At 40.5% G+C, this 20,739-nt stretch overlaps 1 protein-coding gene across 2 annotated transcripts in view; it reads right to left on the bottom strand.

Annotated features, from left to right (window-relative positions):
* Window positions 1–686: 686 nt before the first annotated feature.
* BDNF (brain derived neurotrophic factor) overlaps window positions 687–20,739 on the bottom strand; it is a 20,764-nt gene continuing 711 nt past the window's right edge. Inside the window, exons 1-2 of one of the 2 annotated variants that reach the window (XM_042035645.1) lie at window positions 20,316–20,613; window positions 687–3,552 (exon numbers count right to left, since the gene is read on the bottom strand). In XM_042035645.1, coding sequence (XP_041891579.1) covers window positions 2,791–3,552; window positions 20,316–20,318 — 765 coding nt within the window. In that variant the 5' untranslated portion in view covers window positions 20,319–20,613 and the 3' untranslated portion in view covers window positions 687–2,790. Of the gene's footprint in view, window positions 3,553–20,315; window positions 20,614–20,739 lie in introns of those variants that run through there. The other variant, XM_042035646.1, reaches the window with a different exon arrangement.

Raw genomic sequence — 20,739 nt, 5'->3', positions numbered from 1 at the left:
ATCACTCTGGGTGTAGTTACTAGACACAGTTCTCTAGGTTCTCAGCTCCATCCCTTAGTCCTCCCCACCTGCATGGGCTGTCCTTTACCCCTATGAACCTACCAGCCCACTGTTCTAATTCTGCCACACCTGCACCACACCTTTACTGTGCCAGGTGAGGATTTATAAGTAAAAGATACAGTCATAGTTAACTTTGGGAAGTAAGGAACTTTATTTCTAGCATGATTTATGCATTAACACTTCTCTTTTGGAAATTCAATTTCTTTGAACTAGTAGTTATTTTATTCCTGTATCTGAATTAGACTACTGTCAGATCCTAGCTATCTTTTTTTTCCAGTCTAGATGACTGATTTGTTATTCCCACATGAGCATCATCCTTTCCTTAAAAGCAACCAACCCTTGTTTTGAGAGGAGCCAACATTATACCCCTCCGCTGCAGATTAGGAGTATTGCTGAGAATAGCTCCTGACTCATGTTGGGTTTACTAAATGCAAATTACAATACACACACAGGTACTGGACCCAGGGGAATGAAATGGTCTAGTGGAAGGTGTACTTGCCCATGATATAAATGATCTTTAAGGTCCCTTCCAACACAAAACATTCTTTGATTCTATGATTTAATTTGCACGAAGAATATCGTAGATGAAGTTTTGATAATATCAGTAAGGTTTGGGTTTGTTTCTGGGTTTTTTGTTGTTTTTTTTTTTTTTTTTCTCCTGTGTGGGAAATCCCCATCAGCAATCGACGGGGAAGGCTGAACTTTGAAATTCAGGTGGGTCACACAACCCTCCTCATTCACAGTCCAGTGTGCACATGGCCAAAGCCACTGGCACTTCGACAGCCAGTTATTCTCAGGAAGGGGCTGCCCTTCTACCTGAAGTAGAAGAAATCACTAATGTGAAAGTGTCTGTTAGCTTCTAGCATGGGTTTCTACCAGTGATGACATAAAATCAGTGCTAAATATGCTCTTCAAAGAGCATTACTGAGGGCAACATATTTCAGTAAGCTTTGCCCAGTCAAGGTTTTAATAAACACAGATTCTGCAGCATTCAGAAGCAGATTATATTTTGCAGTATTTTCCTACTTGTTCAGCTACTTTTTTTCTTGTCTATGGGAATTACAAATATAGCATCAGCCTTCAGTGAGCTTACTAACAAGCTATTTCTGTTCTCAGCCCACTGTAGCCAGTGCAAGTGCTATGCAGAGCTCCCAGCCTTACAACCTGCCTTTTTAGCAATACTTCTGTCAGGGAATGCAGAGCTAAACATGTCTCTCAGAACCTAAGCAAGTTAAGCCAACTCCTCCAGCGCTTGCTCTTCATTTACTTCAAGAGTGGTTTTTTAGTGTCAATATTTGTTTCATAAAATAAGTCTGACAGCAGAGGCAGAGCCACATGAACACAATGCTAACTGCTTTCTACTAGAGGCAGGGCTCCTTTCTGTCTCATTCCCAAGACAGTTTCCAGGGCTCCTTCAGGCAGAAATGCCCACCAGCTTTGCAGGCCTGGGGCCACTGGCACGCTGTGGAGGGGAAGGGCATCCATGTACATGGCCAAGCTCTCGCTCTCTAACATAATGCACAGGACCATGTTCAGTAATGACTGCAATTGGGATAGCCTCAGTCAACCCAAATCACTGTTATTTGTTCCCAAACTGGCTGAGCTATAAAGTCCCACAACCAATCTGATTTCAGATCCACCATCATCTTCTCTAGACCCTTTTTCTAGTGACACTCTCACCGTGCTTCACCAAGACATTTGATCCAAGCACAGTCTTTTATTATATGAAAATCATTGCTCTCAACATTATAGAATATTCTCTATATGACAAGCTCCAGTTCTATGGTAAGTGAAATACTTAAAGATCACAACCAATGTCCCTCCAGAGGGAGAAAAGGGGGAAAAAAAAATTTCAAACACATGCAAACATGGTATAAGCAAATGCATGTCTCAAAAGACTGAAAATTGAAAAAGAAAAACCAAAAAAACCCCCAACAACAGCATCCCCCCCCAACAACCAAAAAAGCATGTTGTTATACAGTTAAATAAGTGTTGTCTTTAAGCCTGAAGTTCAACAATGTGAAGTGGAACATCACCATTCTTTTTCAGTTGCCTCTTTTTATTATTTTTTGTCAGTAGTTGGACTGCTATTGCAAACACCTTCACAACATACAAAAACCAAATTTGTTTCTAATCCAGAATAAGGTAATGATCTTTTTCTTTTTCAATCTGATGGGAGTTCAAAAGTAAAAGAGAAACAGTAAAACTATGACAACAGCACCTTGACATTGTTTTAATTTCAACGCTATCAGAAGTTAGAAGCAGTAAACATATATACTAACAGACTAAAGATACTTACTGTTTAAAATGTAAACAGAATGTTTTGGTTCAATTTATTTTTCTGAAAGAGGACAGTTTATCATTAATTCACAATTGAAGCAGCATGCAATTTTATCCTTTTTTTTTAAAAAATTTTTTATATTTTCAATTCTTGGCAACGGCGACAAACCACAATGTTATGGAGGAATGTAATGCAGACTTTTTTGTTTGCTTGATTTTCTCTTTTTTTTTTTTTTTTTTTGTTTGTTTGTTTAAACTTGTGCGCAAATGACTTTTGTTCCCCTTCTGGTCATGGATATGTTCAATAAATAGACTGTGTAACCACTGTACTGTATAAACTTCAGTCATACATGCAGTCCATAAAATTATTTTTACCGAATAATTTACCCTGTTATGTATATATACAAATAGATAATTTTGTCTCAATATAATCTATACAACATGAATCCACTATCTTCCCCTTTTAATGGTTAACGTACATACACAAGAAGTGTCTATCCTTATAAAGCGCCAGCCAACTCTCTTTTTATTATCCATGGTGAGAGCTCTCACGTAAGACTGGGTAGTTCGGCACTGGGAGTTCCAATGCCTCTTGTCTATGCCCCTGCAGCCCTCCTTTGTGTACCCCTTAGGGTTGCATTTGGTCTCATAGAAGTATTGCTTCAGCTGGCCTTTGGGTACTGGAACTTTTTCCAGGACTGTGACAGTTGCCCCAGACATGTCCACTGCAGTCTTTTTCTCTGCTGCTGTCACCCACTCACTCGTGCTGTCACATACACTCAGTTCCCCACGGCGAGCTGGATCAGAGTGGCGCCGGACTCTCATGGACATGTTTGCAGCATCCAAGTAGTTTTTGTACTCCTCGAGCAGAAAGAGCAGTGGGGGTTCCAAAGGCACTTGACTGCTTAGCATGACTCGGGATGTATACAAGTCTGCATCCTTGTTTCCCTCACTGGGCTGGATGTCCTGGTCCTCATCTAGAAGCTCCTCTATGACATGTTCAAAAGTATCTGCCAACGATGTCAGTCCTCTTGAACCAGCACTGGGCCCATTTAGGCTCTCAAGAGTCCCGTGGGTCCGAAGACCTGGGTAAGCCAAGCTGCCTTGTCCTCTTAGACTAGCTTCTTTCATTGGGGCAGCTTTCATGCAAGTGAAGTATGAGATAACCATAGTAAAGAAAAGGATGGTCATCACTCTTCTCACTTGGTGGAACTGTTAAAACCAAGAAAAATAAATTAACTTACAAGATTTGGAGTAATAAAAATTCACCCAAGTTGTCACAAGACTATGTATTTTCTACAGACATGTGCTGCATGCAGTTGCAACTCATTACCAGTGATAAAGCATCCTCTTTTAAAAGGGTGTTCTTTCATTTAGAGTTTCAGAAAAAACGTATGCTGCAGCACAGGCAACATTGATCCCAGCAAGTCTGTTCTTACATGCTAAAACCTCTCTGTAGCAAGTATTATATTAGATGCTATGCAGAATCCTTATTTATTGACCAATTACACCTATTTCAAGTAACAGCAAAAGCAGAACTGCTATTTAGCAATGCAACATTTCAGCAGTAAAAGACAGCTTCACAGCTGTGAAAGCCAAAACTTCCATTTCAAGTGCAAATGTAAATACTTGATTTTGAAGATCTCTTTATGGCAAATAATAGTTCGTCATTCTGCCCACAAAAAAACTGAGCAGCACCAGGATAAACTACATTTGTATTTTGAAAGTAATCTTCAAAACATAGAAAGAAGCCCTATAATTTTGAGGTCTCAGCAGGTCAGTTTCTCATCTAAATGTAGAAGGTATATATATACATAAACAAAGAACAAGAAAATGGCCTGGAACAGTTTACTAAGCTTGAGCTGGACAGATAGCTTGCATCATGTGAACAGCACGGAAAGGACATGCTGGATTACAGAGCTGGTAAGAGCTATACTGAAGTGACAGTAGCAGAACCACTGTTTTTTACTTTTCCAGGGCCCCACACCACCTGTTCTCAGGTGGGCAAAGCATTTATTTATGCCTAATTAGAGCCCAGAGGCCATCATGAAACCCAGCACAACCAGGTCATCTGCCATACTGAAACACAGCAGTTTGCCTGTTTCTCTCACATTCTGCCCCAAATTCTGGCACATGTTAAGGGTCATGCTTTGATGTTTATGTGTATGCTTATTTCTGCCCTCAATGAGAGAGGAGGGGTAGCACCAGAAAGGAGTGCTGGTAAGGAAATTCCTCACCAGGCTTGGAATCAGCACAACTCACTCCTATCAGGACTCCCAACCGCTTGGAGCTCATATGAACTCCTTCCCAAGCGCTTTGCTAAGTCTCCTCAGGGTAGAAGTTGTTTCCTCTTGCACTATCTCAGTGCAGAGTAGATACTTTAAGTCCTGTTACAAGAACCTCCCCCCAAATCCTGCAGTGACAGAGAGCTATGCTTTTTGTCTGATCCAAAGCACCACTACAACATCTATCACATCCAGTTGTTATTTTTTCATCTTTTGATCCCTGTTCTCACCAGTTCTGTTTGCTAGAAAGCAATGGCATTGTTCACATTTTTGAAAAAGCAGCTAATGCATGTTTCAGAGCTTTTGAAGTTCATTTGGAAGTACCTCATACTTGGCAACACTCATTGGAGTAAATGCTATTTCTGTTTGCCAACAGGGTGCTGTGTGAAAAGACTTACTTTATCTTCTGCAAAAATGCTGTGGGAATCTAGTACTCTTATGACTTAACACGGAAAGACAATTTATCATAAAACATACAAATAAAATGAAATGTGTACTAGAAAGGCAATGCCCAAAATGTAGGTCTTAAAGTACTTAATGAAGGCAGGGTGGGAAGTGTTCAGGTTTATGTCCATGCTCCCCTCATCTCCAGGCCCCCACAAAACAAGATTTTCGCCAAGAATCCTTTCTAACCCAGCACAACTCTTCCTTCATCCCTCCATCTCTCTTCCTGTTTAATAGTGTTGTTGTGGCATAGATTTACTAAGATTAAACAAACGTGACATCTATGACTCACAGGAGAATAGTGTTTGCTCTAGCAATGCAGAACATTAATATTTTGCAGTTTTTTTCATGTTGGGATTTTTAAAACATTCTACAGGGAGTATCAGATTTCTTCCTCAAGGGGAGGAAAAGAGGCATTCCAGAGGTGATTTACAAAACAAGGAAAAAGATTGCTAGTCTTCCTTTATCAAATGAGAGACAAGACAACTAGTCTTGAAAATGGGTGGCTCAGCTAACATACAAATGCAGAGCCAGTGGAACAAAAAAAATAATATTTATATACTCTCTTTTCAGAGAATTGTTTAATACAAAATCTAAAATGAAAAGAACCCCAAGCACCCACATCACACTTTGTGGCCACCAGAGCAGTGAAGAGAAAACAGATCTTCTGGCTCCTAACCAAGTTCCTGTTATTTTTATTGAAGCAGTGCCCAGAGGTCCTGGCCAGTTCTTGACTCTGGTGGACTCTGAGCACATAGGCCCCCCAAGACGCCTTCCAGAGCAAAAGAAAGAGGGCATGAGAGGCACCAAGACAAGCACAGAACAGGGAGAAGTTTGCACCCATCAGATAAGCACACCAGCTGGAGTTGATCAGTTGCTTTTCAAGTTAGATAGGTGAAAAAAGGAGAAGAATCCCTGGACCAGGCCACATCCTTTGGTACTGTCATTGGGCTGTTTACCTCTCAGGGATGTGAAAACAAAATAGTGGCTGTGCAACTTCACTCATGTGGGCGCTTTTCTTCAAAGGAAGACAACAGAGGACAGATTGACTTTGATAAGCCCTCAGCATCCTCCACCAATAGCTGGTTGGTAACCAGATTAACAGTACTTTATATATCACATTAAATCTTCCTTAATCAATTCTGCCTTCCATTTAGCAAGGAAACTGCTGTCAAGTTTGATCAATTTACATCCCATCTAATGACACAACCACCACTATTATCTGGGATGGCAAGAAATTGTGTACAACTGGACTCTGAAAACCAGCATTTTTTAGACAGGCATTACCCACGTAACATACTGATGATACACAAGAAAACATATCTGTTTAAAAGCCAATCCTCTTCCTCCCATTTATAACTGTAGAAGAGTATGTCAAAGTAAGCTTTAACAGCACAGATACAAGGAATATTGCCAGCAAGCAACCACAGATCAAACATCTACTACTCTGCAAATGAGTCCCAGACTAAGCTGAACTCCAGAAGCAGGATGTAAAAACATTCTTCTCTCTTTCTTGACAGTGACATGAACACTATACACAGTCCTTATCTTTGGCAGCAAGATTATATCAAGTGATTTAATATAAGGATGTAATATTTTATCACCGGGGAATTATCTTCATTTTAGATACCGTAGCAGTTTTTATTAGCAGTTGCTCAAAATCAACTAGTTTAACATGCTATAGCAGAATAAGATATCTCACTTCATGGGTAGAATCACACAACCTTTCAGCTATTGTTGAACTGACACATGAATGCATGGTTCATCTCTTTCTTAGTGAGGCAGGACTAATATCCCAATGTAGCACCAATACTGTCATTGGAAACACTTTGGATGGCAGCCTCCAGTCCTTTTCCTCTCTGTTCCCCAACTACCAAATCTTCATTATATTGCAAAGATTAAAGGTATTGCCTGTCCTGTTACAATAAGTGTCTTGTAAGCACCAAACCTTAACATATTATTATACATCCTTCTGATTATGAGCCAGTCAGTGTGACACCCTGTGTGGAAGAGGAACTGGGCTGGGAACATGGGAGAAAACTATTTTCCTATTTTCCTAGCCTGTTACTACCGAGCAAGGTATTGACCCTTTCTGTGCTGGGCATATCCACCACTATGAGACCTTGCACGGAGATGCCCCAGCATTTCTATGTACATCTATGCCTGAGGCTACCCTGGTAGACTGAGAAACTATTTCCCATGGAGGCTCACCAGTGCTGAGTTTTTCTTAACTGCAGCAACCTGGTTGATAATGCACGTTCTGAGGGTATCAATACAACTGAATACCAGACAAACAGAGTAGCCATGACTAGCTGTAGTAAGATATGCATACAGAAACATACAGTTAAAAAAAAAAAAAAAAAAAAAAAAAAAAAATCACTGATGTTCCAGCATGTGTAGTCCTATAATACACTCATTCCCTCCCTTCTCAGTTGTAGAAGGTTCAGGTCTCTACTCCACACCTTCTAGGAACAACAAGTAAAGGCTGCAACCCTTTTGGACTCCTGTTCAGCCATATCTCTGGACATAAAAGATTGAAGACCTTTCTAGGAGAAGAAGTTTTGGTCCAATTGTTGTCCCATACACTGTACACTCACTAACTTGTACAACATAGATATACACTAGCCTCCCTGAGAGCAAGCCTTAACCTATTCCCTCAGGACATGAGACGTGTCTGTCAGAAATCACGTTTGAGACCAGCTTCGTGAACACCATCCATTCTCATGGCCGCAAGAATGCCTCTTCTGCTTTCATGCAGCAGAGTGAAGCTGTAGCAATGAAAAAGAGGTCACCCAGAAGATCGGATCTCAGGAAGACATTACCTACTTCGTACTGCAATAAAGTCCATAAAATTACAGCTAGAATAAGGACACAATTGTGGCAGTCATCTCCACTAATGGGAAGGAGGCTCATTAAATGAAGGTTATGTCAATTATCTACAGCTAGTTTACATATGCAGTCAATTACCTTGCTGTACTATTTATTTCAGTATTTGTATTTAATGAGGATTCACCAGTTAATTGTTTTATTTCATTACTTTTAGTTATTTTAAACAGAAATCCAGTAGCTTAACAGGTTGCATTTCCAGCAGACAGACCCAAGGAACAGCTGAGAACATGTACTTACTTTTCTGCATCCCGATATGTGCCATGCGAGTTGAAGTAACTTTCAGTAGTGAATAGATTCATGCTTTATTCTCCAGAAAGGAGTGTGTGGAGGAAGATAAAATTAGCAGCAAGTGACATTCGTTTTGTGCCTTGCCATTTTCTAAGATCTTTACACAAAAGTTCAATTTAGTAAATACTACTGAATGCCACAGGCATGAGTTTCTGCTTTATGCATCATTACCAGAGTGTGTGAACAGATATCAAAATGGGATGCATGTCAGCACATGATTTGCAAAGACTAAATGTACTGCGAACAAATAGTATTAACCTTTATCACAAGGATAACTGGATGTCTGACACACTCTAGTTATCCTTGAGGCTATTTATGCAGCAAACTATATAATTATTTTTTATTACTGCAAATAAAGCACCCACTCCCCAATAGATATACATGCACACCCATATCCAATTTGTATTCTTGTAAGCTGTTGCTTCACGTCAGAAAGAATAAACCTATTTCATTTTTATTCTCATGTTGGTTTTCCCTGAGGTAATGAAATCTACTTAGTCTTAATGGCAGAGATAGCCGAGACTATGAAGTATTTTGAAGCCCAAGATAAACAGCAAGCAAAGTTACAAGTAGTGTTAGCTTTAACTACAACTTTTAGCATGAGAAATTTGCTTTTATCTTATGTTGCTGAATGTTGTCTGAGGTACAGCTTCTGAGAGCAAAGAAACGCCAGCAATGGCTCTGGAAATCATGCATCTGTCTAAAGCACTAAAAGGCATTTTTGGTGGGGTTCCAAGGTTTTATCGGACTCTCTCCCCAATACATACAGAAATCACAGCTTCTTCCTCTCACCAGAGGTGAGAAAGAACCCAAAGAAAATAATGGCAAAATAATAATGCCATGACATCACAGTCCTGATCTTTCACAGAGCTGTGTATCACAGTTTCCTACAAACTTTGCTCACACCTTTCTAGACACTCAAACAGCCTGCTTCAAAGCTCTGAGTGGGAATTCAGTTGCTTTAATGGGTGCAGAACAGACTCATTGTAAACATGCTTATATTATACTTAAATTGGCTAAGTTCAGGACTACAAGGTGTTCCCAGCAGGTTCTCTGTTGGACAGATCTCAGACCCAGTCTGCCCATACCAGTAAACAGGAAAGATGAGTTTTGACAGTATGTACAAGTGAAGAAATAGCAGACCAGATTCACAGATGGTATCACAGATTTTCAGAGAGACAATATCTTTAGAAGAGATGTGCACTATTTTTATACTTTGATAATCGGAACTGATTGTTGAACTAGTGACACACTTACTGCCTTTCCAGCTGTTCATACAGCATACCACACTCAGGGCACTCAAACTACAGCTGGAATCACAACTTCCCGTGCAAACAAAGAAACTTAGCTCCCAAAGGAGCTTGTGTGTGTGCTACCATTCATATCAAACACAGTATGCTTCACCACAACAGTTTTCCCCAAAATTTCATGTTGAAATCCCAAGATATGCAATGAATGTCCTCCACAAATAAAAGCACTACCAACAGGTTTATTTCTGCTTTTCAAAATATCATGGGTAGAGTAACATGCTGCACTTCTATTGCCATATCAGAAATACTGTACAGTAGGGATGATACTTCTAACCCCAAAACCTGTGCATTAGCAAATGCCAATTTCAAAACTGACTTCATAAAACTGCCTGAATCTTTTTAGCGTATACGTCAAGGTATGTTCATGCCATTACTGTGGTCATTCAGAAATAACATTAAAGCAACCTCTGTGAAAGGAAGGCTCACCTATAGAATAGAGTACATACTCCCGCCGCCCTCCCCCCACCCCCCCCATGAAACTCCTGAAACCAATCCATTAAGTAATTACTCCATGTCAAGATACTATCTGGTTCCTCCATGGGGGCAGATAATTACAGTTCTCTGAAATAATTTGCTTCAATAGCCACTAGAGCTTTATAAAATGCTAATTCAACCTGTGTGCAAAACAACAGTAAGGCAGAACCTCAGACCTTTGAGCAGCATCTGTGGTTTGTCTTCCATTTCACTATGGTTCTTTGGTATGAAACACTGCACTGAATCATCACAGGACTAAGCTATTCTGCCAAGTACACACATGAAGCTCACACTGAAGTAAAGGATAATTGGCACCCAAAAGCAGGAACAGATCATGTTGCGTGCAATCTAGTACGAGCTGGATCCCTTGAACAGTGACATGTGTCCAGCAGCCCTGGAACAACCCAGAAGTTCCTGCACCAGTTGAGGCTGGATCTCACAGACTGCCTATAAACTACTGAACAGCATGTAAAGCATCACACACATGCATCAGTTCTGCTGTAAATGGCAGCTTCCTTAGGACCTATAGAACATTATGCACTCAACAGGAACATAAGTGAAGATTTGCCAAGGAAAAGCAATAGTTAAAAAGCATAATCAGACGGTGCAGTTACCAGCGGTTTGGGCAGGCAGTGTTTTCAAGAGGGTGAGGGGAGGAGAGCAAGGGCTACACCTGCTTGTTGCAAGACTCTTACCTTTGCCAAGACCCTGACTGTATGTGGCATTGCTGTAAGAGAATACCTTACTTTTAGCCATAGCCAGTACTTGAAATGCAGCAGATTAGTACATTGTGATGTGCATGAACCAGAAACCAGAAATGCTTGTTGTAAGAGCCCTGACAGGTATTAACAATACTCCTGCATTTGCCAGTGGTGTTTCAATCATCTTTTGGCTGTCTGCCCTTGTGTGTGGATTTTTCTTGACACATGCTCAGTCCAGCTGTCAGCACAGCATCTTCACGGAAATAATTTCCGTACACAGGGCAAAGAATAAAAGCTTCCACTGGGAGTATTCAAGTCCTAAGTTACATGGGAGCAGAACCAAAGCAGAAGCAGAAATCTGTAGGTTTGCAAAGTCACCTCAATCAACGTTAACGGAGTAATGAGAACTTTGTATAAGGATATGCTCATTGGGAGTCTAATCCAATTCACTGGGCAGTCAGCCCTGCATGTCTCTTGCTGTGACAACAGCTTTATCTTTGGAGATAACACTATTGGAAAATTATGTCAGTATGTTAACACAACTGTATTGAAAACACTTTGGCAAGAAGTGCTCTTTTACCACTGATATTTTATAACGACAATGCAGCTTACCACAGATTTCAAAGCATTATAGATGTCAGCTTTTTTTTTTTTTCCCACCTTCTAAGTGGTTTCATGCTGAAACAAGACTTTTGCACTTGCTATGGCTGGTACTCTATCCCTAATCTATTTTAAGTCTGGGGGCCAACTTCAACCAGATTCAATAGAGGGATACACAGGGTCACATTGCATAACCAGCATGCGACTGACCCAAATAAGCTCCTCTCCTCCTCCATCCTTAGGTAAACATCAGTAGACTTATGGACTTACAACACTTTTTTTGTATCTTTGGTTTCATTCCACAAGCTCCATAAAGGGAAAGGGTTTGGAATCACAAGAAGGAGTAAGGAGTACATCTGGCAAAGATGCAAGGGTTTGAAAACAAGCTTCATTAGTTGTACTGCTCAAGGTACAAACATTTAATGGAACAAATAGGAAAAAAAAAGCCCCTGCAGTCTTACAGGAAAAAATAATTTATCCAACTCCTGCCTTCTCCCAATTGTATAATGGCGTAATTTCTTTCACCAAGGAGTGTTACACTGTGATTTCTGTGAATTACATGGATATTAGGACCTTCCCTTCCCTAATTAAAAATGAAGTTATATGGTTCCTGACTTTTCATACTTGCCACCAGATACAACAGATTGTGGCATCATGGGGAATTATTTCCACAAAAATTACTGAAGTTCCTTGAAGCAGTAAGTTCCAGTGGACCTAATTCTGGTGGACACAGTCACTGCCTGGTATAAATCCACAGTGTTCTGTTCATAGATTTGTATCAGTTGCAAAGGTGACCCAGTATTTATGTGGTCAGAAAATCAGATGGGGTCACAACCTAAACTATAGCTAATAGCTGTATCAGAACAAAATGTGACAGGTTTCAGCAAAACAGCTTCCTCAGGACTCCTGAGGAATACACGCATATTTGGTAATACAGTTTAAAGAGGAAGGAAAAAAGCTTTCTAGGTGTGCAGGCTAGCTCCTCTCTTCCCTCACTGATATAAACACACAAACAGCCCAGACATGTCTATAACAAGAAGCATGCAAAATCCAGCCCAACACCACCTAATGTTTCTCACTTGGGTGTCCTGTTTCATGCACAGCCCCCCACTGAAGAAAGTGGCTTTGCTGCCAGCAAAGCACTGTTCTCACTGTAAGAGCCCTTAAGCTCCAAAGGGTAGGTTTCTATATGAGATTTCAGTCATTAAATAAACACGTCTCTAGAAAAACTTCAATACCTGTCCCTTCATGTAAGCAGATCCTACTATGCTGCAGGGAAGGACAGCTTCTCTTCTAATAGCTGGGGGTGGGGGAGGAAAGAGAAAGTTAAAGCAAGAAACATTAAATTACACAATTAGTCTTGGAAACAGCTAAGTATTCTCCCTTTCCAATACCTCTACAGCATAACAGACTAGCTAGAAGTCACCATCTTATTCAAAATCAAAAGCAAAGCTGTCTTACCAGAGATTATTAGTAGTTATGGAGAGGAAAAGAGGTTGCAAAAGCTAAGAAATCTGGTACTTAAGCTGCTATGACTCTCCAATTGTACAACACTTTTTGGAGACCATGCTATCAAAGCCTCCAAAATGCTTTGCAATCGTTTGCAACATGCTTAGGTGAGGAGGAACCACATCAGAAACCATGTTTTCCCCCTGGGTAGCCTAAAGCCCACAAGTATGTTAAACATTTTACCCTAGACTGCACAGCAAATCACTGCTGAACCAGAGGAGAACAGGGGAGTTCTTGCTCAGAATCCCTCAGTTCAGCCACTACACAAAACTGTCTTTACCGTGTGTATCCTACACATATTTTGCAAATCTCTCCATGGCAATTTAGATGTCTACCACAGAAAGATGCTGATTAAAACCTTAGGGGTATTACTTTGAATACATATGCTAGCTCACTTCCATCTGTGTCATTAATTAGTTCCTGACTGTAGGTTAACTATAGGGCATGCTGTCACGAGCCTAAAGGTGGGCTGGCAGGAACTCCTGCTATTGCCATATGGCTTTTCGTTTCTTCTTTCATTCTTCAGCTTTTAGCCTCATGCTTCCAATTTGTGGGCTCAACCACTACATAACAAAGAGCAACAAGGAAAACAAAACTAATGTTAAAATACAAATATTCTTCACCATTAAAACCTCTAAGTTTGATTTGAAATGCAGCACAAGTTTGTACCTCATCCAGACCAGAGTCTGCTTTTACCTGCAGCAAACTTGTTACGAAATTCGGGAAAGACCTATTCCCATAAAGAAGTACTATTGCACAAGTAGGTATTTACCAGCCTGACAAACACAAATCAGGCAGCTTTCCAGGTACCAAGGGTCATCCTTAACTTGGATAAAATGGAGAAGAGCAAGGCTATACCTACTTGTAATATGGGTAGCAGCACCATCGCCATCAAAACAATAAAAGGAAAAAGGATGACTGAGTTCTGGTCATCTTTTTTTCCAATGCATCTCCACAGAGCCATCTTTATGTTAAAATACCAATGGCTCAAGACTGTCCTTAAAAACTGCAGGTCATGTTTTTTACATACGCATGAACATGACAAATTACAAGATACGCAGAGTATCAGCAGTTCCCCTGTAGTCATTTTCTAGCATTTCTAAGCGCAATTTGAATACTAACAGGTCTGGTGGTGCTTTGCGACTGAAGACTCGCTCCAAAGTGTTGAATTTAAAGTAGACATGGAAGTTATTCACTGTGTTTTCTAGGTCTCATTGCATACCTGTCCTTCCATTAGCTAAAAGCAGGGGAAATGATTTCCAAGCATAAGAGTCTGTAAGTTTCCTAACAGTTACAGGAATCAGAGAAGGTTAAAAAATATACAACCATTTCCATGTTGAACAAAATTGATTAAGAACTAGGTGATATGACTTCATGCTTGAGGCTTATGGACTTCAAGATGTTTGTCAATCTCAAAGGTAGACTTCTTTGGAGGCTTAGACTTCTAACTAACTTCTTAAACATTATTTTTGCCTTTTTTTTTTTTTTAATGGAGGCATGTGGAATTGACTCACTTATTCTTTTTCAACAACCTTGTTCATTGGTGACATTCCTCCTACTTTTGCAGTTGCAGTGGCAAAAAAAGTTTTGCACAGGGGATAGCAGAAATCTAGCATTAGTGCAAAATCAAGAGAGAAAAGGACTTAAATGAGTCTTTCAAGGAAGGCAGCTTTATTCCTTGTTTTAAATTCCTGTGCCAATCATTAACTTTTAAAGGGAAAACTCATTTTCAGATATCCTCTTGCTAATCAAAAAGTTTGTATGTCTGTGAGAAGATGCAAAGAAGCACCTGCTTCTTCTCCTTGCACCTTTAATTGGCACCAATTTGCCAATGCCACACCAGTAAGTACTCTGCTGCTGTAATGACATGTGAAGCATCCCTCTTTGCCTCCCATAAAATAAAAACAATCCTTCACCAGTCTACAAGACATAAGCTGGCAACAACAAAAAAAATCATGACATTGACATAAACGGTAGTGTTTATATCTGGGAAAGCAAAAATGAGAAACTTCAGATGTGTTTATTTCTAGTTTTGGTTCAACCCATTATAAAGATAAAGGGTGGTCATGATGTTCAGAAGGACAGTCATAGCTCACCACAGTTTCCTGGCATGGGTTCTGGTTAAGTCACTCTTGCCAGCTTGAACTTGTTATTGAATTTGCTTCCTCCTCACACTGGCTCTCAGTACAAATTCTATCAAATAGCATTTTTCTCTCGGCATTTACAGCTCAGTCAAACTGGATTATCAACTCAGAAGGAATGTAAACAGCAAGTGAAGATCCAAGTCTTAATGGAGGCAGCCAGCAGGCAGAATTACCTAGAAATACTTCAGAACAAGTCCTGTCACTCATCCCAACAATATCCATACACTTCTGTGGTACAGTGACAGCTGTGGCTAAGGGGAAAGGTTGGTTTTACTAATCCAGCCTTTCAATAAAGTTTAGATTTAATTTCTTTTCTTCTCAGTGACTCATATACTGAACACTCAGTGAGAGCACCATGGCCATTGTAAAGATGAATAAACTAAACCATATGGATTCTATATGTTGCATCAAGCTTAAAAAGTAAATGGCATAACAGACTAAGGAATCCAGAGATCATAACCTTTAATTTCTTAATCTAGATGAAACAGCTTTTCTCCAGGAGCCATTATGTTTAAAGAAAACAGTGTTTAGATTACATTAGATAAGGCACAATATGCACTAGAATTAGCACAAGATTAAGCTTAACTCACTTTTAAAAGGTACGTAGTAGAGGATTCTGGGTCGAGTCTTTTACATGCTGAACTAATAAACAGCATATAACAGCATTTTGCTCAAGGTTTTGCCTAGTTCAATTTTTTTCCAGATTCCTCCTTCTATGCTACATTCATGCTACTTGTAACTCAGCGCACATACCAGAAAGGCTGAGACTGATGTGGAACTCCACCGAGCCAAGGATAATTTTTGAAACTCTAGTTTGGTATTACAGCTCTCATGCACTCTGATATAAGCAGTTTGCAGTTGCTTCCTGACTTGTGGCAAATATCCCTGAATCATAGCTCCTCAGTTTCCCACAGGAAAATTCTGTTCCCTCAGAACTTTTTGATTAACCTCTTATCCCAATATAATTTACAATGACAGACTTCAAATATCTTAGGAAATTTAAAAAGCCATCACCTAGAAAGTTATGTAGTACGTGCAATTAGCTAGTGGATTGCATTTTCAGGGCTCTGTGAGATGATGTTATCAACTCCAGGTTTAGTTGTGTTGCCTTTCTTATTCCACTAGGCATTTGATAGCTGAGAGCTAGCAGTTATTATAAAAGCCCCAAAACATACTGTGTCTCTAAGAGTCAAACAGAAATAACTGAACATGAGATTATGAATTCAGGGGGTAAAAAGGCTCACTGTTTCCCTCTGTAATCAGTTCCTCACAAATTAAGCAGGGAACACTGGTTCTCCCTCAAATGCAGAGGAAGAAACTGCTATAGCAGGTTGATGTACAAAACAAAAAAACGAGCTAGTTTATTTCATGTTGTTAGATTTGAGGTAGCAACAAATAGCTACATATTCAACTTAATTTTGATACTTAATTTTTAAATTGAGAAAATTCTGAACCTAGTTAAACCAATCTAAAGGCTGCGGAGTTGATACATCTGGGAAAATCAGAAATTTTTTTTCTATTCCAACAAATATATACTAAAGGACAGTCCCCAACAAGGAGACTTCAAAGATGGGATAGGGAACAAACCTTCAACCCAACTCAAATCCTTAAGGGACTAATTCTACATTGCATATTATTAGTGTAGGCTTTACAAAGGCTATGAAGCCTGAGCAATAGTTGTGCAAAACCTGTATAAATTTGATTTGCAAATACTTCTTTAGGTGTAGTATAAATTAAATCAACAAAAGATTTACTACAAGTGATGGTTCTTTGCTTACCTATTTAAGCCACACAAGGAAGACTGTATAAAATTTAGCTACCTGCATTGCTAGAACAGGATTCACAGGTAATCATCAATTACAGGGCTAAAAAAGATCTGCACTCATATACTAAATTTAAACTGTGGAGTAAGGACTGGGATTAACTCATTTTAATGGTGCAGGCTCCCTTGCCAGAGACAGCCCGAGCAGCCTATGTGGTTCGTCCATCTCTAGGTGGCAGTAGCTGCTCAGATTTTGAGATACTGTAAGATGCTGATCTCAAATTTAGCAACCAGTATCCTTCCATCCTCCTAGAATTGCCTTTCCTAACGTGAAATGTGACCCCCTCCCCCATTTCTTCATAATTTATAGTAGTCTGTAGCTGAGTCACAAGGATTTCTGCATTTTCCTAACCAAGTACACAAGAAAAGAAATGAACTGCCAAAGGATTGAGGTAATTTATAGCGTAAAGCATTGAGAGTTTCTAGTCGATCAAAGGACTCAGAGAAACAAATATAAGAACAATCATGCCTTCTGTTCTCTACAAATGCCACGGCCAGAAATAACTGTCCTAATTAACTGGTTTCAGAAAATGACTTCTCTGAAAAATACAATATTCTTACCAAGGAAAGTATACAACTGCTACAGCCTTATGGCAGCTGTCAGCAGAGCATGAAAAATCACTAAATGAAGTTTCCTTTTGCTTCCTCTGGGTGTGCATAATACCCATCTTTAGACAGCTGTATCCATTCACGATGCCTAAATTATGCTGTAATGGGACATTCTGTTACCACTAGTATCAGTGTTACCAAGAATTACAATCACATCAGGTCAGTATCATCCCAGCCAACCTTCTGTTCACTAGTTACAAAGGGTAGACATCGTACCTGAGATGACGTTGGCTTTTTTTGTCCTTTGTAAGACTGTTGCCTGGTCAGACATGTCCATGGCATTTCCAGTATTTCAGACTGTTTCATGTTCATTGTTGCTGTTGGGTATAGCAGTTGAACTCCACCAGTCTACAGATGCCTGATAATTAGGTCCTGAATGTTGAAAAGGAGGAAAGGCTGAGCCTAACCCTACAGATCACCTACACTTTACACATAAGACTGTTTGCCCTGTTCTGCATGGACAACTCTTGCAAACAGTGTTCTTCACTGGACTGCTCAGCACCTGGAATTGATAACATGCAAGTTTAAGGTACCATGACAGAGTTGCCTGTATGCACTGCACAGTTATCTGTTATTTATTGTTTGTATTACAAAAGCAATGATGAGTTCTTGTTGGGTACCAGAAAGAGAAGACAGGCAAGACTGTCTCTGCCTCAAAGAACCTGCAGTCAAAGATAAGACTGAATAATAGAGGGATAAGGAAACAGTAAGATTTGTAAGTTGACAGACAGGGGACATAGCCTACCAGCCCCATCCCAACTCATATATCAGGCAGTTCACTCAGTACACACCTGTGCTGCTTCCTAATGACGTATCACAGCATATAGGAGTTGTTACAGAACCTTCCCAACTGGAACTGAAGATAGTAGGTTATTGGTTAACACTTCATTTCAGCAACACACAAAAATAGCTTAGCTTCAGTGCCCTTAAAAGCTTCCTTTTAAAGGATGTTTACAACTAAGCATTACCAAGAATGCCAGTGCATGAACTGATCTAAGAAATGATTGAGAGCTTCCCAATTAAGCAGTGTTTCAGCTGTTTAGGAGGAACCAAGTGCTCACAACATGTGCTTAAAAACAGGTCAAGACAAGTTAGCAATTAACCTATTAAAAGCACATATCCTTCTCTAGTTCTCCAACAATTCACACAATGCCTAATGTGAGATTTCTAGTGTAGGCATGGGGTGCATTCTTAGAAGAACTTTTCAGCCTTTTATACAAACCAGGAAGGCAGGTATGAGAAATAACTTTTTTTTTTTTTAATAGGACCATACTTATTACACAAGTCACTCAGTAGTTTCTCCTCTTCATGCAGTGCTTACCCATAGAAGGGTTGAGAGGGTCTCCTACTTCCCAGTTTCTTGTGACCTGCTTTTATGTGTGCACTCCCTCAGAGAATTATTATCTGAGCAAAACATGCAGCTTCTTGTGTTTTCCTTACAGAAAAAGCAGAGTAAGAGTTGCACAAAGTGCTACAGCTACTGCAAGGACTTTTAAGCGCAGCCACTTTCAGCTCAGCACTATCATGTATACAAAGCTTTTACGCAAAAGCACAGAACCTTTTTTCCCCCCTATATTTTTTTCACATGTTAACGAGTCTTTGAAAACCTTTGCATCTGTGCACTACATTTTGTAGTATTCCAGCATACTGCAGTACTTCCCAAGCACTACTGTTATAACATAATGCCTTGGTGCCTAAGAGCATGCTGCTTGAAGTAACACTTTTTTCAGTTTAGTCTTACTCCATTCAAGATAAAGGTCCTTTCCCATCTTCTTCCACCATTATATCTGGATTATTCAGATAAATGTTCTTCATGTTTCTGACTTGGTTTACTCTGATTTCACAGCCATATAATAACAGGATCTACCCTGCAGTTCCAGAGAGCACTTGCAACATGAACAGAAGGCACACTACTTACAAATGGGTTTTCCCAGACAAGGTTCAGTGAAGCTGAACATTAAGTGGTAGTACTACAGCAGAAAATACATATTTTAGAGTTGAAACAGAGTTGTTGCTTTACTCTGAGACCCAGGGGAGGGATGGCACTCATTCCTGCAGAACATCACTGTCTGTCTTCTCCCTTTCCCCGGGTCTGTTTACACAGCCAGTGCCCTGGAACTCTGCACACAGGAAGCCGTAGCATCCCCCTGACAGCTGCCACCTCCTCTCACATGCCAAACTACAGGATTTGCAGCATGCATGAAGCCAAGAGCATCCCCTCTGCTTATGTTCTTCTATACCCACACTAACTCTGGGCCATCACTGGGGTTGAGTGTTCACTTGAGGGCTTGCAGACAGCAATACAGCTTTGTAAGCAGGGCCTTTGATTTACACGAACACACTACCCAACACCAAAGACCAGGCAATATGACAATTTTCTTACTTGGGACAGCCATCCTTGTGTAAACAGAACAAAGTCTTCACTTTTGTGACCAAAAAGCCATTAAAAAGTGATGTGAAAGTTCCTCCTGCCCACAAGCAGGCAGCTCATTATCCAGCCCTTTGCTCATATCTACAGACAACCAAGGAAATTCATTTTATCTATTTATCACCATGAATTAAAGATTACAGAAATACTGGCTGAAGAAAAATGTATTGCCAGGATAGATTCTTTGCATTCATTAGAACTGTGTTACTAGAAACATAAATAAGTAATAACTATTGATCTTGCATAACCTCAGAACAGCAAACTACAATAAACTGAGGGGAAAAGGACATATCTTAACTGGAATGTACAGACCAAGACACCAACAGCACCTCTTAAAAACAACCAAGAAAAGCAAGCATGGCTCACAGCTGTAACACCTCATGCTTTTAATCCTACGGAAAAAAAAAAAAAAATCTGTGGGACAGGACAAGGTTTCCAAGGTATTAATTAAACCTCTGCCAACCAAATTTACCATTGAACCCCAGTTTTTTTCTGGGTGAAGGCGTGTCTGACCCCCCAATACGAATCCACAGCCGGTGGGTCGAGGCCAGTCGCTGCTCTTTCCTAAGCACCGACACCTTCAGCCCCTCAAGCCGCCGGACTCCCTCTTTGCACCGCCTTCCCTTCCCTCCCGGCGACACCCGGCGGGCTTCCCGCGCCCGGCGGGTGGTGGAAGCCGGACAGGCAGAGGAGAAGGCGCCCGTGGCACCGGATCCCGGTGACGGTGCCCTGCATGCTTCACATTCCAGCGACGGTCCAGCTTCAACAAGTGCATCGCGCCCCTCCCTGACGGCACCTCGGCCGCCAGCGCCGGGCAGCGCCCGGCCCCCCCCGCAGTGGTGCCTCCGCGGAGGGGCGCGATGCACTTGTTGAAGCTGGACCGTCGCTGGAATGTG

Source organism: Corvus kubaryi, unplaced genomic scaffold, assembly GCF_017639235.1.
Source record: "Corvus kubaryi isolate FWS band 111438036 unplaced genomic scaffold, C.kubaryi_AGA036_p1.0 37384, whole genome shotgun sequence".
In the NCBI taxonomy this organism is placed as follows: Eukaryota; Metazoa; Chordata; class Aves; order Passeriformes; family Corvidae; genus Corvus; species Corvus kubaryi.
This window is presented reverse-complemented; position numbering and strand designations above follow the sequence as displayed.